This window comes from Nicotiana tomentosiformis, chromosome 11 (assembly GCF_000390325.3).
Source record: "Nicotiana tomentosiformis chromosome 11, ASM39032v3, whole genome shotgun sequence".
In the NCBI taxonomy this organism is placed as follows: Eukaryota; Viridiplantae; Streptophyta; class Magnoliopsida; order Solanales; family Solanaceae; genus Nicotiana; species Nicotiana tomentosiformis.
In genome coordinates this window covers 103,565,896-103,588,409 of record NC_090822.1, presented here as the reverse complement: position 1 = coordinate 103,588,409, position 22,514 = coordinate 103,565,896, and the positions used below count along the sequence as shown (strand labels likewise).

The window sequence follows — 22,514 nt, the reverse complement described above, 5'->3', positions numbered from 1 at the left end:
CGGGTGAAAGGGTGTTCGTTGGTCGACACGGTACGATACGGTATTTAGATATTTCGGTTCGGTATTTTCGGTATTCGGTTTCTTAAAATGCAATACTAATACCGTACCTAATTAAATTCGGTATGGTTCGGTTTTTCTCCTTTCGGTTTCGGTTTCGGTTTCGGCTTATTCGGTTTGGTAATTTCGGTTTATTGGATTTGAATACTAACTAGTACAAAGAGTCATAGACTCTAATATTGTAAATTAAAGTACTTAAAAGTACAAAACTAAAAATATTTGTTGACAAAAGTTTTGTCCAAAACTAACAAATATCAACATAGAGAGAGAAAACTGTACATAAAAGAATAAATGTGATCATTAGAAATGTCTTGTTACTTGCTTAGAGTTAATTGATGAACTTAGAGAATAGCGAAAAGTAAAATTTTAGATTTTTATATTTATGTTATAATTAATAATATGTGTATTGTGTAATATAATATATATTTCGGTACGGTATTGGTATTTTAGTATTTCATTTTAAAATACCAAATACCATACCTAATACCCATATTTTTTAAAACTTAAACCAAATACCATACCGAATACCAAAATATCGAATACTAAATATCAAAATTTTTGATTTCGGTACGGTAATTCGGTATTTATCAAATTATGCACAGCCCTAGCTGGTGACCAGACTTTTTGGTTTTACTTTTCGATGAAGATAAAAAAATTAAAGACAAAGAAAAAGGTTGTAATGACGTGTTTCAAGGTCATCACTCCATGAAGCTAATTAAGAGCTTTTTTTTATTTTGCCTTTCTTGAGCTTCTTTGATGAGTTTTGATGTTTTGAAGCAGCCAAGGCAAAAGATTTATCAAGATTAATTCAAGGGAGACATCAGACATGTAAAGTACTAGTATTATCTGAATTGAAGATGATATCAATTCAAATCCTTATAATTGGCCTCAATTTTTGAACTATATAATGGAAAACATATGCTTTTTTTATGGGTAAAATTGGCTTATAATAAATGGTCAAATAGTAGCATGACACATGGAACCGAAGATAGGCAAAAGGCAAGTCAAGTAGCAACCAATACCGGATACAACAATTGCAGACATCATCGGGTAAAGCCCAAAGGGAACGTAGTCAGCGGGAGCAGATCGAGTATTTTACCATTGGATAACATTCAATGAGAGAATATTCTCTAAAATTAAATGAGCAGCCATTATAGAGAATATTTACATTCATGGCCTGTCATTACATACTCATCAATGTCTCTTTTATTATTATTTAAGTGGGGCTTGATCCTAGGATCTTGTTTCCCTAGGTATAGCTATAAATAGGAGGCTCAGCAGCCATTGTAACACACGAAATGTTTTGCAAGCATATGCTATATTTTACTTTCGTTCTCAATTAAACATCTTTACTTGTTCTTTATCATTGCTTTCATTCTTGCCCTCGTAGACATTGCACTCGGAGCTGGGCTTGTCATCTTCTTCAATTTCAATTGCTAAGTCTCATTTTTAATCTTATTTCTTTATTATTTTTGGATCAAATTAGTTCGCTTGTCTATAAACCACGTAACAAATTTAATTGTACCGTTTTACGGATAAACAATTTGGCGCCCATCGTGGGGCTTAGACAGTTGCATAACTGTTTTGATCCTTATATTTATTACTAAATCGTTTGATTTTTTCCTTAGTAAGAAATCAGAAATGGCAGCTAATGATATCAACATCACACATAACGTTGAGGGACGCGAAGATTTGTCTCAACATGAAGACTCAATCAACGACACCCGTAACAAAGGGGGTGAAGCAACCCCGGTTTGTGAAGGGCAGTACCCCCGACATGTGCGGGATCCAACTCCCAATGAAGTGGAAGAGGAACATGTCGTGAAAACAGTAAAAATCTTAAGAGAACAGCAGAAAGCAATCATGAGTCACCTCTCAAGGCAGGATCGGGTAATGACAAAGTTAAAACAAGCATTGTCAGGCGCTTCCAATAATGCAAACGGAAGGGGCCCGGTTCCTCCCAATTTTCCTGCAAATCAAATGGCTCAAAGAGTCGATAATAACACCCCAAGGGTGAAGTCGGCTTCGACGATGCTAGAGGGACTGATAGCGGATTTGGTAATGACAACGGGAACGATCCCTTCAAAACTGAGCTTATTAGGTTTATACGGGAAATGAACGAACGAATAGATCAAAATATGAAGAATTTCACGCCCGAATGGATTAGATTCCGGGCACAGAACCAGTTCTGAAAGGCCCAGATTCAAAAATATACACACAATTGTCGTTTAAACCGAGCGCATCACCAGAATTAATTCTGAAGAGGTTCAAGATGTCGGACATACCAAAGTACGATGGGACCTCGAATCCGTAGGAGCACATCACAACCTACACCGCAGCTGTAAAAAGGGAGCAGTTTGGCTCAACATGAGATCAAATCGGTCTTGCTGAAGAAGTTTGGTGAAACCCCCACAAAGGGGGTCCTGACATGGTATTCACTATTACCCGAACATTCAATTGACTCTTTTAAGATGCTTGCAAATTCATTAATTAAGGCCTATGCTGGGACAAGAAAGGTCCAAGCCAGGAAGGTAGACATATTCAGGATTGCACAGGGTCAGTCTAAATTGCTGCGAGAATTCGTGATCCGATTCCAGAAAGAGAGGATGCTGCTACTGGCTGTACCGGATGAGTGGGTAGCGGAGGCGTTCACAAAGGGTTTGAATCCACGGAGCTCTGACTTCTCCCGAAAGTTGAAAGAAAGCCTGCTCAAATTCCAAGCAACCACATGGGTGGATGACCATAACTATTATGAGTCAGAAATAAGAATAGAAGCCGATCAACTCGGGTTCCTGATATCAACCAAGGGACGGGACCGAGACGAGAACCTGGACAAGTTCAAAAGCGACTTCGATGCAGATCGACGGTCTTCAAAAGGTTGTTTTCTACCATATGAAAGAACTGAGGGACACAACAGCAAAGGGTTTCGGCCGGGGACTCCACATATCCTAGGTTATCGGATTATAACTTCAACATCAGCTTAGTGGAGTTGGCATCGGCGATGTAGAATATCAAAGAAGCACAATTCGTGAAGCCAATAAGATCTGATCCCAGTTAGAGGGATCCCAACTTGTGGTGTGAATATCATGGGACTCACTACCATAGAACTAGGGAATAGCGACGACATTATTGAAGAATGGCCATCTCAGGGAATTTTTAAGTGATCGAGCCAAGAAAAACTACGGCCGAGGCCGGGACAATGCAGAACCTTGAAAGGCGGCAGGAGACTCCTCTCGGTTGACTATCAACATGATTCTCTGAGGGAGAGATATCAATGGTGTCACCTTCTCAGCGGCCAAGAAAACAAAGATATCGGTGACTCGCAATAAGAGACTCCGGGAAGTCTCGAAAGATGATATCACCTTCACGAAGGAAGACGCTGACGGACTTCTTCTGCCTCATAATGATGCTCTAGTAATATCTCTTAATATTTTAGATTTCAAAATTAAGCGTGTTTTGGTTGACCCAGGAAGCTCAGCCAACATCATCCAATGGAGAGTGCTGGAGCAAGCAAAGCTGGCCAGAAGTGTCATTCCAACAACAAAACGCTTAATTGGATTCAACTTGATAAGTGCTACAACCCAAGGAGAGATCATGTTTCCCACAAACACCGAAGGTGTAACCAATACCACCTTATTCGAAGTGCTAGATGGCGACATGGGCTACAATGTAATCCTCGGGAGGCCATGGATACACGAGATGAAGGTTGTGCCCTCAATGTATCATTAGTTGTTGAAATTCCAAACCCCGAAAGGAATCAAGAAGATAAGAGGAGATCAATCTACAAGGGAGATGAACGCAGTAACTATTTCTAGAAGCAGGGGAAATGAGCCCACCAAATAACAATCACAGGAACCAATGCTTTCTCCCTTTTGGAACGAAGACGTTAAAAGCGAGGAGTCATCGGAATCTTATCAAGTTCCAAGATATTTTTAGGTACCGGGGGAGACGGATGCGACCAAGTCGACCACAGAGGAACTCAAGCTAGAGGCCTTATTCGAAGAGTTCTTATGAGGAAGTTCTATGTGGGGACAAGAAAAAACCCCGAGCTCAGGTTAGGGTTTGTAAATTTTCTTAAAGCTACCGTTGGTTGTTTTGCAAGGTCGCACTCGGATATGATGGGTATCCCATTAGAGGTGGTCATACACATGCTAAGCCTGGATCCGAACTTCCTACCAGTAAGACAAAAGAAATGATAGAAGAGGTCAGAAATAAGTTTGTTAAAGAAGTGGTAACCCGATTACTCAATATCAGTTCCATACGAGAGGTAAAATATTTAGAATGGTTAGCCAATGTAGTTGTAGTTCCAAAGAAGAATAATAAGTTTAGAATGTGCGTAGATTATAAGGATTTAAATAAGGTGTGCCCTAAGGACTCATTTCCATTGACAAACATTGATCAAATGATTGATGCTATGGCCGAACACGAGTTGATGAGTTTCCTTGATGCTTACTCTGGGTACAATCAAATCAAGATAAACCCGGAGGATCAGGAAAAAACTTCTTTCATAATGAATGTTGGTACATATTCCTATAATGTGATGTTATTTGGGCTTAGGAACGCTAGAGCCACTTATCAGAGGCTCGTTAATAAAATGTTTCAAAATTAGATAGGCAAGACAATGGAGGTATACATTGATGACATGCTAGTCAAGTCTTTGAATGCAGGAGATCATTTGAAACACCTCCAAGAAACCTTCAATATCTTGAGGAAGAATAACATGAAAGTCAACTCGGAAAAATGTGCATTCGGGGTTAGTTCCGAAAATTTATTGGGGTTCCTAGTCTCACAAACAGGGATCGAGTTAAATCTCGACAAAATCAAAGCTATCGAGGACATTCCGAACCAATTGACAAATGCAAAGGAGGTGCAGAGGTTGAACGGAAGATTGGCGGCTCTAAGTAGATTCATCTCGAGATCCTCTGAAAAGTGCCATCACTTCTCTTCACTTCCGAAAAAGAAAAAACAATTTTGAATGGACTTCAGAATGCCATCAGACCATGAAAGACCTAAAAAGGTACCTATCAAGATCCTTGTTAGTGTCAAAACTGGGGGATGTCGAGTAGTTGCTATACCTAGCGGTCTCAGAAGTAGCGATAAGTGCCGTTTTTGTCTGAGAGGAAGAAAGTATGCAATTTCCCATTTATTATGTTAGTAAAGTATTGTCGGAGCGGAGACTCGCTATCCAGACCTCAAAAAGCTGGCCCTAGCTCCCGTAGTCGCTCTCGAAAGCTCAGGCCTTATTTTCAGTGCCACCCAATAGTCGTTGTGACAACTTTTCCCTTAAGGAATGTCCTTCACAAGCCTGAGTTGTCTGGCCGTTTGGCTAAATGGGCAGTCGAAATTAGTGAGTTCGACATTAAGTACAAGCTCAAGACTGTGATCAAGTCACAAGTTTTGGCCGACTTTGTGGCCGATTTCAATCCCGGATTAATGCCCTTGGCTACTAAGGAAGCAGTGCTCGTGTTGGAAATGACATCACGAGTTTGGACCTTGTTTACGGATGGAGCTTCCAATGTAAAAGGGCCCGGTCTCGTGGTAGTTTTAGTCACACCCTTAGGAGAACCCCGAGGCAGTCAATTAAGACTGTTCCATTAACTAACAATGAAGGCGAGTATAAGGCTTTGGTTGCAGAACTTTAATTGTCCCGGGGACTTGGCTCCGAGGTCATCGAGATAAAATGCGATTCCCAACTGGTAGTGAAACCAATTGTACATGATTTTTGACACAAAGGAAGAATGCATGCAACAGTATATGAATAAGGTTCAAGCATTGCTTGAACGATTTAGGGAATGTTCCATCATACATATTCCGAGAGAAGAGAACGTGGAAACAGGTGCGTTGGATAATTTGTGATCATCTACGAAGATGAAAGGATCTGACTCTGGTATTGTTGTTTCAACTTCTAAATTCGGTATTGGATGTGGATGGTTACTGCGAAGTCAATTTATCCAACCTAGTCTGGGACTAGAGGTATGAGTTCGGCGAATATCTTTGGCATGGCAAGTTACCCGAAGACCCGAAGGCGTCCCTGACACTACGAACCAAAAGCGACTCGTTACTGCCTCGTAGATAGGCAATTATATAGAAGGTCGTACGTAGGTCCGTTGGCCCGATGTTTGGGAGCCTCAAGGGCGGACTACGTGATGAGAGAAGTCCACGAAGGAATTTTCGGGAACTATTCCAGTGCAAATTTGTTAGTTCTAAAGTTGATTAGGGCAGGCTACTATTGGCCCTGGATGGAGCAGGAAGCAAAAGCATTCATTCAGAATTGCAACAAATGTCAATTCCATGCACAGTTGGTACAACTAGTAGAACTCTTGCATTCAGTATTGTCCCCGTGGTCATTCATGAAATAGGGAATGGACATAGTCGGTCCTCTACCACCGAGCCCCGTAAAGGTAAGATTTCTTTCAATTTTAATTGACTTCTTTACTAAATGGGTTGAAACAGGTCCTTACAAAAATATCGGTGAGCGTGAAGTGGTTGACTTCATATTAGACCATATAATATGCCGATTCGGAATACCGAAGGAGATTGCTTGCGACAACGTACCGCAGTTTATATGCTCAAAAGTCATAAAATTTTTGGAAGATTTGAAAATCAAGAGGATTACTTCCTCACCATACCATCCAAGTTCTAACAGACATGAAGAATCAACTAATAAGGTGATTATCTAAAACCTTAAAATGAAGTTAGAAGTTGCTAAAGGAAAATGGCCGAAAGAGTTACCAGGTGTGCTAAGGGCATACCGGACAACGGCGAAATGAAGCATGGGAGAAACACCTTTCTCTCTCATATATGGAGCGAAAGTACTAATACCGATGAAAGTAGGGGAACCAACTTTATGGTTTTCCCAAACAAATGAAGAAGCAAACAATGAAGTGCTGCTGGTGAGGTTGGACTTGCTAGAAGAACATAGGGACTTGGTGTACATGAGGATGACAACTCAAAAGCAAAGGATGGAGAGATATTATAATTGGAGGGTCAATCTCTGCTACTTCAAATTAAGAGACTTGTTCTTGAGAAAGGTGACTCAGAGCACTCAGAAAGTCAACGCCGGGAAGCTGGGTCCAACATGGGAATGTCCTTACCGGGTTTCAGCTGTTACCGGCAAAGGATTGTACGAGTTGCAGAATCAAGATGGGTTAAGTTGCCCAGCAATTGGAACGTGACTCACCTCAAAAGATATTATTGCTGATGGATGCTACCAGTATTAAAAGTATTTGCTACACTCTTTTTTTCTTCAACCAGTTTTTATCCCAATCGGGTTTTTCTGGCAAAGTTTTTACGAGGAAGCAATGAAAAGCATACTACGCAAGGGAGTGTCATTAGCAAAGAAAAGAGCTTTAAATATCAAGGCACGGAATTTCACATCGGTGGTGAACGACTATGTGGATGGTTAAATAATCTTTGGCTCGGCGACAAGCTTTGTCTTCAATCACTAAAATGGATTATTTAACCTTTCACAAGTTGTTTACAGCGATGAAGCAAGACTTCCTGTGTTCCAATTCGCATACTTTGCATTCAAACACCGGGGGAAGGGAGATAGTATAAGATACGGCAACAAGAATGGCACAAAAATCGGGGACTGCTATAATCTGGAACAATTATGTCTCATCAGGACCGGGGACTGCATGATCGGCCTCGTAGAAATAAGTTGTACAAAGTTAGCCACATGTATTGGTAGTTTTCACTTTAGCAAATGTATGCTTATGTACCTTAAAGATAGAAGGAATAAAGTAAACTCCTTTTGTTTTTATCTTATTTCTTGTCTAAATAATGAATTAATTTTATCATTTGAAAGTTAACAAAAATTTCAAATGCTTGTGCTAGAATGAATAGGAGACGTCCTCTTCTAGAGCACCATAAACATAAAAGAGTCGTCTCTTATGATTCTTCATAGTAAAGGGTCGGTTCCAGAAAAATTTACGCTCGAAATCAAAAGATATCGGATGAAAATATACACGTAGTTTTGATCAATTCCACGCAAGAGAAATATATTTTGCACAATACTTAAGCAAAAAACTCTTTATTTATGAAAGTGCCAAACTCGGTGAAAATTTGGCATAATTACGAAGTACAAAAAAAAGAGAAAAACTAAACTAAGCATCATTGTCGTCGGAGCCTAAAGGGAGAGAAGGATATGCGTTTCCCCGGTCAAGGAAGATGGATCAACTGTTGGTCTGGGGTATTCATTTTCCTCTTCCTTGATCCCCCCTTCGGTCCCCAAATACTCAGAGCCAGTATTCGAAGAGTCAGTTGCAGTGGGCTGAGCTGGAAGGTGTTCATAAGTAGACAACTCTAGTTCTCGGGCCTGGGCAATACAATCATCTATATTAGCGATGCCCATTTTGGCCTCTTTCAATGTTTTCCTCCTCATGATATATAGCATAAGTCTTTTAAAAATGAGGGAATCTTCTTGGTCCTGGAGCTTTGCTTGAAGCCTATCAATTTCGGCCTGAAGGCCATCCCTTTCGAATCTTAGAGCACTAGGGCGAGAATCGAGCTCATCATTTGTAGTTGAGTGAATTTGATTCTGATCCATGGCCCTCTTGACCCTTTCCTCCATATTGGCTCTATTCTCCTCGGTAGCATTGGCTTCATCTATTTTGGAGCTTAAGCATGCCTTCAAATTATTTATTTTCTCCTTAAAGGCATACTCGCGCTCGGCAGAAGCAAGTACAACGTCGTGAAGCTCGGTCAATTTAGCCTTAGCCTCTTGAAGTTGCTCATGTAATTAAGTGGCTTCTTGGCTGTGGGCCATTTTTTCTTGTTCTCTTTGCTGCAGCCGGGCCTCGAGCTCGCCTATTTTGGTAGCTTTTGCCTCCAACGCCAGGAGGCGCGCAACAAGTTAGTTCCTCTCGATCAAAAGTTGATCCCGCTCAGAACCCAGCCATGCTTGTCAAGAATAAACCTTTGTAGGCCTTCAGAAGTAAGAAAGTTGGCCTGAAAAAAAAATATCAAGGTTAGGATTTCCATTACAACAGGTGAATATAAAAGAAGATACGAGTAAACTAGTTTGGTACCTGCGCCATGTTGTCCATTACAACGGGGGCAGTATTAATTATTATTTGCTCAGTGATCAAAGATAGAAGAGGCCCAAGGTCCGATCTCCCTGGATCGGAGGTAGAAAAGGGGGCCGGGAAACGAGAATCAACATTCCCGACCAAGTTCATCTCGCCTCAAAGCGCGTCAACTTCATCCGACATTGGGTTTTAAAGCTCTCCCGGCTGAACCTCCGGTTGAGCTGATGAAGATATTTTTATCTTTTTAAGGGGAGCCACTTATTTCTCCTTTGAAGGAGAATATTACCTTTTTGGTTGCTTGTTCTGGTGCTGGGGACTCCGAGAGGATACACCATCACCGAAAGCAGATCCGTGGGCACTGCTTCGAGCAAGGGCACTCTGCAACACCCTCTTGGCCTCTTCGGGGTCAGCTAAAATGTCGACCTCGGGACAAGTGACAAATCCCTACGGAAGTCCTAAATCAAGTAAAAAATGGAGTTAACAACTTTTTTCATGAAGTTACCTCTTTTCGTACAAAGATTAAAAAAGAAGGACTCAGTTTACCATGATTTTTAGCCTTTTACCCGTATTTAAGGGCCATTTTCTTCCACCAGCGGAATTTTTGTGTTGTGATTTTCAGAATTTTCTGAACTTACTGGTCCAAGACTTGAACCCGTGGTGGTTCCTATCGGGTAGATGGAACAAAAGAAATAAGAAGATCATCAATAACAGAAAACAATCTTTTCACGAAAGAGAGGAATGGATACATCAAAAACTTATGAAAGCGATTCCAGGACTTAGGAAAAGATAGAGTTGTGGTAGGGATGATGTCCCTGGTGGAGATGATGAATAATCTCTCCATCCATCTGTGGTCATCGTCATCATCCACGTTGGTGAGAAGAGCGTGATGGCCACGTTTTTTGAATTTTATTACTTCCCCACAGAAAATTTTGGGAGAGTAAAGATTGATCATGTGTGCAAGGGTTAGGGTCTCCCCAGTCTCCGTGCACAGTTGGCGAATGCAAGCTACCGTTCGCCATACCGATAGGCCTATTTATGCTAGGAAGACCTGGTACCGGTAGCAAAGCTCCAAAATAATGGGGTAGACCCCTTAATTCGACCCCAGGAATAATAGACCTAAGGTAAAGGGATACGTATAGACATACGTAAAACCCTTCTTGGTAAAGGTAATCCGTTCTATCATATCCGGGGAAAGGATTTCAAGATTAAGGCAGTTGTAGTCTTCCTTCACAATTGGGATACTAGAAGGACGAATGGAGGAGGGATCCCTGGTAACAGCCCATGTCCGTGAAGACACAGAAGGGGCTTTATCTTGGAAGTCATGAGCAATACTGAGATGTTTTGCTATGATGGTGCTCACAGTGGGAGTTCATAATCGACGTCAGCTTCATTTTCCTTATTTTTATTTGGTCCTCCATCTAAAAGAAGACTAGAGTTTTCAAAGAGTGCAGTAAAAGAAGTCATGGAAATAAAGGGTTAGTAAAAAATTTTGCAAAGAGAGTTGGAGAAGAGGGAAAATATTTTGAGCAGATGCAGAGAAGAAGAGAGACTTATGATAATTTTGGAAGTAAATAAGTGAAATAATGAGTATAAGGGAAGTATTGTAGCCATGTTCTCCTATTTATTGCTTATTTTATGTTCACTTGTAGTTACGTGATTTGCCGGGGTGGTTGGTTTGGTTCTTGGGATGTTTCGGAATGAATTGGGGCACCTAGCCCCAAGGTTAGAAGCTTAAGTTGAAAGAGTTGACCGGATTGACTTTTGTATAAACGACTCCGAAATAGAGTTTTGAGGGTTCTGATAGCTTTGTATGGTGATTTTGGAATTGGACATATGTCCGGATTTGGATTTGGAGGTCCGTAGGTCATTTTGGCTTGAATTGGCGAAAGTTGGAAAGTTCAAGGTTTGGAAGGTTGAGAAGTTTGACCAAGAGTTGACTTTGTTGAGACAGGGCTCGGATTTTGGTCATGGAAGTTAGAATAGGTTTGTTGTCTCATTTATCCCTTGTGTGCAAAATTTGAGGTCAATCGGAGTTGGGTTGATATATTTCGGTATTAGTTTTAGAAGTTGGAAGTTCAATAGTTCATTAGGCTTGAATTGGGGTGTGATTCATCATTTCGATGATGTTTGATGTGATTTGAGGCTCAACTAAGTTCGGATCATGTTTTAGAACTTGTTGGTATGTTTGGATGGGGTCCCAGGGGCCTTAAGTATGTTTTGGATCAAGTTCGGTCTGATTTTGGAGAAGGACGCGATCGCGTCAAGTCTTTTCTGGCAGTTGGGCATTTGCTCTATGCATTCGCGAGGTTGTGGTCGCGATCGCGATCACAAAATTCTAGGATTTTGTGATACGCGAACACGTGTGTATAGACGTGTTTGTGAAGAAGGTAAGAGAGATCTGGGATTTTCAGATGCGCTGTTCTTTGCGGTCACGTGAGGCTGTCCGCGATCACGTAGGTTTGAAAGATTGGTCACCGCGTTCGCGACCTTGAGGGTGCGTTCGCATAGAAGGGATTTTGATCACTAAAGATTTTGTTCTTCGCGATGGTGTGGAATTTTCCGCGATCTCGATGTGTAATCACTGGGCAGCAACTTTAAAATTCCAAATCGAGGGTTAGAATATTATTTTTACATTATGAGTTGGAGAGCTCGGCTTTGGGCGATTTTGGAGGGGATTTTCACATCTTGGATCAAGGTAAGTATTTTTGACTCGGATTCATCATTATTCCATGATTCTATCTTTATTTTAGCATTTAATTAGTGAATTAACGTGAAGAAATGGGGGATGTTTTGGAAACTTTGGAAAAATAAAAAATGGAGGTTGGAAAGTCGATTTGAGGTCGGAATTGGATGATTTTGGTATGGTTGGACTCGTATGTGAATGGGTGTTCGGATTTTGTGAATTTTGTCGGGTTCCGAGACATGGGCCCATGGTTGAGTTTTTGGGTTGACTTTTTGATTTTGGTTAAAGATCTTAATCTTTATCATTTGGAATCAATTGCTATAACTTTCATTGATAATATTACGTTATTTTGACTATATTTGAGCCTTCTGGAGGTTGATACGTGCGTGAAGGGCTTGTTAAGGGAGTAATTTAGCTTGCTTGAGGTAAGTATCTTATCTAAACTTGGTTGAGGTATTAGTTGCCTGAATTATTTGTGATAGCTATGTGCTATGGGTGGCGTACATGTGCGGGGTTGAGCCCATATGCGTGCACCGAGGTACTAATTCCATGTTCGAGTAGTGTTTAGGCTATGACATGCCTTGAAATGACTGATAAGCTTCAAGTTGAAATGTTTCTCCTACTTGTACACCTCTATGACCTATTTGTGCCATATTTAAGATTTCATTGAGGTTATTCTTCTGATTGAACCTGATAACTTCTATTCTTGATGGAAATTATCTATTTTATCTGTCATAGCACACACTGCACATGCCTACACTATAGCATGCTAGATATACCAGTCCAGGAGTATGAAATCGATAACTATTATTCATGTACGTATACTCTCGCATATTTGCTTTTTCTATGTTATGAGCTTGACTGGTAGCTTGTGACCACGCCAGGGGAATTATGATTGTTGGCACGTGAGTTGTCCATATGATTGATATTATTGTCATGTGACTTGTCCGTGCAGCACGTGAGTTATCCGTGTTGATCCAAATATTGATGTTATTAGCATGTGAGTTGTCCGTACAACACATGAGTTGTTCGTGCAATATGTGAGTTGTCCGTGTAGTGTGTGGATACGGATCCATCCTCCTAGGGTCACCCTTTCATGTTCCTCTCTTGATGGTGTACACGCGGTTATTGAGAAAAACTTATCAATGAGTTGGTACGGATATGGAAAGGTTGGGAAAAGTCTGGCCAGTGTTATTTTGCAATTGCATTTCATCTTTACTTGCAATTTACATGGTTTTCTATCTGATTATCTGATTATCATCTTATATGTTGTATCTGTGACTGAGTAGAGATTATGAGTAATTGTACATACACACACATATAGTCCTCTCAGTATCTTATACATGTTCACATTATTGTTCTGTACTTGTTGAATTATATGAAACTGTACAGGTTATAACAGGTATCATTTATAATTCTTGTTTTTTTGCCTCTCCATGGTTAGTTACGATACTTATTGAGTACATTGGGTCGGTTGTACTCCTGCTACACTCTGCACTTAATTGTGCAGATCCAGGTGTGGGGACCAGTTATCAGAACTCACTTGTTGGACTATCTACGAGAGGCGAGGTAAAGATACATCCTTGGTCGCAGTTTTGACTTGTCTTTTCCTTTCATATTGTTGTTATAGTTCAGACAATGTTATTATTGTTTAGTTTCATACTAGTATTCCGTTATAGAGCTCATGACTCCGTATATATCAGATTCTGGGGATTTACTTTGTATTAGCAGTATTTGTTGCATTGAGATTTCTGACTTAAGTTATTTCTATGAGTTTCGTTGATCTGTTTTCCTTTATTATCATGTTTTGCCTAGCTGGTATGTTAGGCGCCATCACGACGGGTTGGGATATTGGGTCGTGACAATTACATTAAAAACTAGTAAAAATATTTGATGAATCGTGGGCAACACGTGTTTAGGGTATTAACTGCGAGAAGACGTGCGTCCTTTCAAGCGTCAGAGACTGTTGAGGAACTTTCCCGCCAAGAAAAGGATCCTCACCAACTTCGCGGTAACACAAAGATATGTCACCGAAAGCAAGGGAACTATCTGGATGGGGTAAAATTAGTTTATAATAAATGGTCGAATGGTAGCACGACACGTGAAACCGAAGATAGGCAATGTCAAGTCAAGTAGCAACCACTACCGGATATAACAATTGCAGACGTCATCGGGTAAAGACCGAAGGGAGCATTGTGAGCGGGAGCAGATCGAGTATTTTGCCATCGGATAGCATTCAATGAGAGAATATTCTCTAACATTAAATGAGCAGCCATTACAGAGAATATTTGCATTCATGGTCTGTCGTTACATATTCATCAATGACTCTTTTATTATCATTTAAGTGGGGCTTGATCCTAGGATCTTGTTTCCCTAGGTATAGCTATAAATAGCAGGCTCAGCAGCCTTTATAACACACGAAATTCTTTGTAAACGTATGCTATATTTTACTTTCGTTCTCAATTAAACAACTTGTTCTTTATCATTGCTTTCATTCTTGTCCTCGGAGACATTGCGCTCGGAGTGGGGCTTGTCATCTTCTTCAATTTCAATTGCTAAGTCTCATTTTTAATTTTATTTTTTATTATTTTTGGATCAAATCATTTCGCTTGTCTATGAACCACGTAATAAATTTAAATTTAACTGTACCGTTTTATGGGTAAACACTTTTCTTGAACTAATTTCTTATTGAGTTATTAATATTCAAGATAGGGGTCAAAGCTAAACCACCCCATCTCAGGAGATGAAAGCCTGTGTGGATGGAATGAATAAAAAAATGTTTTTCTTGAACATTAAACAATTTTGGTAAATACTGTTGTTAGTAATGACACTTCTGTAATCCTTACATTCATTTTATCATCAGCTCAAAATTATCACAGTTCGCTCTGTCTATCGTAGAACTGTATAGATTTACAACAAATTTTCAACAAAGATGAGATGTAACTTCTATTTCCGTAAGTATGATAGTATACTCATGACATTTTAGTAATCTTGCTATTCTTATTAAAGAGTACTGTAATTCAATTTTGTTCTTATATAGAAATCATTGCTGTCCAAATTAAGCTACCAATGGAAGTTATTTACCACTCCAATATTACTAGCTTCTCTAACTAGTTATTGTAGGATTAGTACTACAACAAAAACCAAATCAGGAAAAGAAGTCCAAAGTCATTAATTAAGAAACATATATATACTCTGGTAAGAGCAGATTTGTTCAGGTAGAAAATTGAGAGTGATAATATATGATATTGATTGTTTCATAGTTCCTACAAAGAGTTAAAAACAGTGAAAAAGATCATATGCAAACTATAAATTACTTTTAAGGAATGCATATAACAAACAATTAGAATGTAGTGATCAACTTGGTAGTTTGGTACTTCTAGTAGTTTCGGTTAGTACTCATACATGAGCAGTTGTTGAATTAGGAATTGGATATGTTACTATTGCCAACTGTTTAATCAGATTTCACACAGAAACGAGTAGGTGTTTGTCCTGACTTTTTTATCATATTTAATTTTCCTATCTCTGAAAGGAAAGGACAACATATTTACCTTAATTGAATTTTCCTCTTCTTAGAAGGATATTATAAATCTCCCATATTTATTTGGCTAGTTCTTTTTCTTGGAAGAAAAAGTTTTTACTTCTATAAATTGATGATCATTCCTTCTCATTTAGTAACATCCACAATGTAGCCATAAGGGACTTAAGAGTCTTGTTTAGGGGGAGAACTTTTGGAACAAGTGTTAGCCTGACACTTGTGTGTGCCTCTTTGTGAGGTTGTTCTTTCGATATTTTGTACTCTCTTTTATATAGTGGATTGCTCATCTCTGCCCGTGGATGTAGGTCAATTGACCGAACCACGTTAACTATTTGTGTCTCCTTTGGTATATTTCTCTTTTATTGTCTGATTTATCGTCGTTCAAAATTTACTTTACTAGCTTTCGCATGACACCTGATTATTTCGGTTATAATAGTGGTATCAGAGCCTTGGTTATTTATCCGGATTTTTACGAAATGGAAGCAAATATGAGCAAGATGGTATATTTAAATGGGAGCAATTATAATATTTGGAGAAGCAATATGAAAGATTTATTGTTCGTGAACAAGATGCATCTACTAGTGTTTGCAGCTCATATACCCGAGACTATATTTGATGAAGATTGGGATTTTGAGCACCAACAAGTATGTGGATATATATGACAATGGATTGAAAATAATGTTCGCAACTATATTGTGAATAAGATACATATGAGATCATTGAGGGAAAAGCTAGAGACTCTTTATGCTTCAAAAACTGGGGACAACAAGTTATTCCTACTAAAGTAATTGATGACCTTTAAATACAAGGAGGGCAGTCCTATCCTTAATCATACAAATAATTTTCAGGGTGTCATTGATCAACTGTCTGGAATGGGAGTTAATTTTGATGATGAGATACAAGGACTTTGATTTCTTAATACTCTGCCAGACTCTTGGGAAACGTTTTATGTTTCTTTGACAAATTCAGCTCCTGGTGGTAAGGTGACCATGGAATATGTCAAGAGTGGTGTGTTGAACGAGGAAGTAAGGAGAAAATCTCAGGGTTCGTACTCACAAGCAGATATCTTGGCTACAAAAGACCGAGGAAGATATAGAATAAGAGGTTTGAGGAATAGAGGTAAAAACAAAAGTAAGTCAAGGTCCAAATACCGTAATATTACGTGCAACCACTTTGGCAAGAAAGGACATATCAAAAGGTTCTGCCAAAAGTTGAAGCAAGACACTAAAGAAGGAAAGAAAGTTAAAAATAACGAGAACAATGTTGCTTCTATTGTTCGAGATGACCTTCTTTTTGCTTTAGTATCCCATGAGACGAGCTGGATAGTAGATTTTGGAGCTACCTCACATGTCACACCAAGAAAAGACTTTTTCTCATCTTATACTCCTGTTGATTCTAGAGTGTTAAAGATGGGCAATGCCAGTGAAGTTAAGGTGTTTGTGTTGGCACAGTTCGTTTGAAAAATAATAACGGTTCAACGCTAGTTCTTTAGAATGTCAAACATGCTCCAGACTTTCCTTTTAATTTATTCTCCGCGGGAAGATTAGATGATGAAGGTTACCATAATGCCCTCTGTAATGTCCAATGGAAGCTCACCAAAGGCTAGTTAGTATTGGCTCGAGGAGTCAAGTCTTTTCATTTATATATGAAACAGGGCTCTATTCTTAATGACTCCTTAAATCTGGTAGAAAATGACACTTTATCAGAATTGTGGCATAGAAGACTGTGTCATATGAGCGAGAGAGATTACGTGTTTGGCTACGAAAAGTTTGCTTTCTGGAGTGAAACAAGCAAATCTGAATTGGTGTATCCATTGTTTAGTTGTCAAACATAAAAGGGTTTCCTTTCATAGCCATCCTCCTTCAAGAAAGCCCGAATTATTGGAGCCAGTACACTCTGATTTGTGTGGTGTCACGACCCGAAATTCCCACCCTCGGGACCGTGATGGCGCCTAATATTTCACTTGCTAGGCAAGCCAACATTAGAATAGTTTTTAGCCATTTTAACAATTTAAAGTAAATGATAACCAAGAAACTGAATAAACTGAAATAGAGTGAGTAAACTAAAATAACAGCGATATCTAGATACAATCCTAGAACTGGTGTCACAAATACACGAGCGACTAGAGTACTACAAATAAAAGTCTGAATGAAAGCATAACTGTCTGAAATGAAATAAACAACTAGAATGATGTAGAAGGGGACTTCAGCGCTGTGAACGTCGTACAGTTATACCTCAAGTCTCCGTCAAGCACCGAATCCGAGAAATCTACTGACCACCACTAGGACCGACTCCAAAAGCTGCACAATAAGTGCAGAGTGTAGTATGAGTACAACCGACCCCATGTACTCTGTAAGTGCAGAGCCTAACCTCGACGAAGTAGTGACGAGGCTAAGGTGGGTAACTTAGTAACTTGTACACAATATAATGATAATAATAGGAAGGCAAAACAGGAAATGACGGCAAAACAACTAACTAATGAAAACAAACTCAATCCTCAAAATCAGTCAATCCAGAAATATCATTCCTCCGAATATTATATGAAAATACTGAAAGCTAACACAATAAAACAATGAGTACAACACACACAATCCATTGCGTCGTGCACCCGAACCCACCGTATAATCATAATCAATATCAATATCCTCCCTTATTTCACCATATCAATATCAAATCACATGTAAAATCTGTTGCAGCACGCAACCCGATCCCACCATATCAATATCAAATCCTCCCTTATTCTACCATATTACAACCATTATGGCGTGCAACCCGATCCATAAAAAATTTAATAAGTGTAATCAATCCAACAACTCAATTCACAAGAATCTCTACAATTAAAGGAATATGAAAGCAAAGTAATAAAGGAACCACGTACCAAATAAAAAAATGCTACAATTAATACAAAGCAACAAGACAAGTCAAATATATGACAGTTATACAAGTAAGACAATTAAGGCAAGTAGCAATTAATCATGGAAGAAATGAACATTTCAATACAAGGATAATTAATGACAAGTAACAAGTTACGGCGTAGAAAGCAATTAAACCATGTAACAGTTAAGACATGGAATAAGATAATTAATGAAATATGGGAAAGCATGGAAGAAATTATTTTGACAGCGTATATACACTCGTCACCTTGCATATACACTGTTACACACATAATTCACATAACATATAGTTCAAGGGTTCCTAATTCCCTCAAATCAAGGTTAGACCCAACACTTACCTTGCTCCGCAAGCAAATCAAACCTCAACCGGGGCCTTTCCTCTAAAATTCGCCTCCAAACCAATTGAATCTAACCAAAATTGACTCAATATCATCAAACAATTCTAGGAAAATCAATTACAATAGATAAAGTTAAGATCTTTACACTTTTCCCAAAAAGTCAACAAAAGTCAACCCCAGACTTGATTGGTCAAAACCTGAGATTCGGACCAAAACCCAATTACCCATTCACCCTCGAGCCCGATTATGTGATTAGTTTCGAAATCCGACCTCAATTTGAGATCTAAATCTCAATTTTATAAAAACCCTCAATTCTACCCAAATCCCTAATTTTCTACCAAGAAAGAGCATAAATTAAGGTTAGAAATCAGTGGGTGTTGATGGAAATGGAAGAAAACGAGTTAACGTATACTAACCTACGAAGTGGGGATGAAATTCTTCTTCAAAATCGTCTCTAGGCCGAGCTCTAATGTGAAGATGGTGAAAAATGAAGAAAATCCCATCTTTTGAACATTTAAGTCACTGGGCGTCAGGCCTTCTTCGCATTCGCGAAGGGCCTGACGCGATCGCGAAGTGCAGCGTCCTAAGTGGCCTTCGCGTTCGCGAGGAACGCTACACATTCGTGATGGCCTCCCTCCGGGCCTTCGCGTTCACGAGCCTGGGCTCGTGTTCGCATAGAGTTACTGACCAGCTCCCCCCAGTATCCCATAAACCTTCGCGTTCGCGAGGGTGTGGTCGCGTTCACGAAGGGTAAGTCCCCCAATGCTTCGCATTCGCGACCATTTCCCCGCGTTCGTGTAGAAGAAATCCACCCAACCCCAAGTTCCCCTTTGCGATCATGAATCATAATGCACCAGACACCAGAATCCCTGAAATCGGGAATTGCCTAAGTCCAAAAATCACTTTATAGCCTATCCGAAACTCAACCAAGCCCCTCGGGTTTCAAACCAAACATGCACATTAGTGTAATAACATCATATGAACTCGCTCGAATGATCAAAACGCCAAAATAACACCTAAAACTACGAATCAGACACCAAAATGAATGAAATTTTCAAAGAAACTTAAGAACTTTGAATTTAACAACCAGACGTCTGAATCACATCAAACCAACTCCATTTTGCACCAAAATTTGCAGGCAAGTCTTTAATAGAAAAATGAATCTATACCAAGTTCCGGAACCGAAATCCAAACTCGGTAGCAACAAAGTCAACCTACGGTCACGTTTAGGAATTCTTTTAGCCTTCAATTTACTAGTTTTCAACAAATCACATTAAATCAAGTTAGGGACTTCCAAATTCGATTCCGGGCATATGCCTAAGTCCCAAATCACGATACTGACCCACCGGGATTGTCAAAATACTAATCCGGATCCATTTACATAAAACTTTGAACGTAGTCAACTCAAATGAGTTTTAAGGCAAAATGTCACATTTTCTTCAATTTTTCACTTAAAAGTTTTTCAGAAAAAGACACGGACTGCACACGTAAATCGAGGAAGACTAAATGGAGCTATTCGAGCTCTCAAAACACAAAAATGAAGGCTAAAATTGAATATGACCTATCGGGTCATCACATTCTCCAACTCTAAAATAAACTTTAGTCCTCGAACGGATATAGAAAAGCACCTGGACTGGTGAAAAGATATGGATATCTACTCCGCATGTCCGACTCAGACTCCCATGTGGCTGCCTCGATCAACTGACCTCTTTACTGCACTCGAAGTGAAGGATAACTCCTAGACCTTAACTGTCAGACCTGCTGGGCTAGAATGGCCACCGACTCCTCCTCATAAGTCAAATCCTTATCCAATTGGACTGAGCTGAAATCTAACATATGGGACGGATCACTGTGATACTTCCAGAGCATGAACACATGGAATACCAGATGGACTGCTGATAAACTAGGTGGCAATGCTAGTCTATAGGTCACCTAACCTACTCTCTCAAGAATATCAAAGGGTCCAATATACCTAGGGCTCAACTTGCCCTTCTTTTCGAACCTTATCACACCCTTCATAGGTGAAACATAGAGCAATAACCTCTCTCCAACCATGATTGCAACATCACGAACTCTACGGTTGATCTATGCAAAGTCGATCGTGAATCATCTTTACCTTTTCTAAGGCAACCTGAACCAAATCGGTACTCAACAACCAAGCCTCCCCTGGCTCGAACCAACCAACTGGCGAACGACATCGCTTCCTGTATAATGCCTCATAGGGAGCCATCTAAATACTCGACTGGTAGTTTTTGTTGTAGGCAAACTCCGCAAGCGGCAAGAACTGATCCCAAGAACTCCCGAAATCCATAATGGAAGCATGAAGCATATCCTCCACTATCTGAATAGTGTGCTCGGACTGTCCATCCATCTGGGGTGAAATGTTGTACTCAACTCAACCCGCATGCCTAACTCACGCTGTATAGCCCTCCAGAAATACGAGGTAAACTGTGTACCTCGATAAAAAAAAGATGGACACGGGCACACCATGAAAATAGATGATCTCGCATATGTAGATCTCAGCTAACCGCTCCGAAAAATAGGTAATTTCCACTGGAATGAAATGTGCCAGATTGGTCAACCTGTCCACAATGACCCATATCACATCGAACTTCTTCTGACTATGTGGGAGCCCAACAAAAAAATCCATAGTAATACGCTCCCACTTCCACTCAGGAATCTCGAGCCTCTGAAGTAAACCACCAGGCTTCTGATGCTCGTACTTTCTTTGCTGACAATTCAGACATCGAGCTACATATGAAACTATATCCTTCTTCATTCTCCTCCACCAATACCGCAAGTCCTGATATATCAAAGAGCCCTGACGCTCTCTGATGCGCTCATATAAAGAAGACCGAGAGACTGTGCAAGCTAGAACATGACTGGGCTCCGAAACATCTAACCTCACAAACTGATTGGCCAAAGCCTGAACATCTTATGCAAGCGGCCTATCACCAACTCACAGCCTTTCTACTCAAGGCATCAACCACCACATTGACCTTCCCGGGATGATACAAAGTGGTGATATCATAGTCTTTCAACAGCTCCAACCACCTCTTCTACCTCAAGTTGAGATCCTTTTGCTTGAACAAATACTATAGACTCCGATGATCTGTGAATACCTCACATAACATGCCGTAAAGATAGTGCCTCCAAATCTTCAGCACATGAACAATGGCTGCCAACTCTAAGTCATGAACATGGCAATTCTTCTAATGAACCTTCAATTGACGCGATGCCTATGCAATCACCCTGCCATTCTGCATCAATACTGTATCGAGCCTAATATAAGATGCATCACAATACACCGTGTATGATCCTGAAACTATGGGAAATACCAACACTGGCTTCGTAGTCAAAGCAGTCTTGAACTCCTGAAAGCTCATCTTACACTCATCGGACCACCTGAACGGAGCACCCTGGGTCAATCTAGTCAATGGGGTTGTAATTGATGAAAATCCCTCCACGAATTGGCGATAATAACCCACCAAACCCAGGAACATCCGGATCTCTATAGCTGAAGTAGTAATAGGCCAGTTCTGAACTGCCTCAATCTTCTTAGGATCCACTTTTATGCCTTTTGTCGATACAACATGACCCAAAAAGATGAATGAGTCTAACCAAAACTCACACTTTGAAAACTTGGCATATAACTAGCTATCTCTCAGAGTCTGAAGTACAATCCGAAGATGTTGCTCATGCTCCTCTCAACTATGGGAGTAGATCAAGATATCATCAATGAATACGATTACAAAAGAATCCAAATAGGGCTTGAAAACCCGGTTCATCAAATCCATAAATGATGCTGGGGCATTTGTCAACCCAAATGACATCACTAGGAACTCATAATGCCCATACCGAGTTCGAAAAGTCATCTTAGGGACATCCGATGCCCTAATCTTCAATTGATGGTAGCCACACCTCAAATCAATCTTTGAAAATACCTTGGCACCTTGAAGCTGATCAAATAAGTCA

At 39.9% G+C, this 22,514-nt stretch overlaps 1 protein-coding gene across 1 annotated transcript; it reads left to right on the top strand.

Moving 5' to 3' along the window:
• Window positions 1–6,830: 6,830 nt before the first annotated feature.
• On the top strand, window positions 6,831–7,232 carry LOC138901951 (uncharacterized). The gene has a single exon (XM_070189752.1). The coding sequence runs from the start codon at window positions 6,831–6,833 to the stop codon at window positions 7,230–7,232; it is 402 nt and encodes a 133-aa protein (XP_070045853.1).
• The last annotated feature ends 15,282 nt before the right edge of the window (window positions 7,233–22,514 follow it).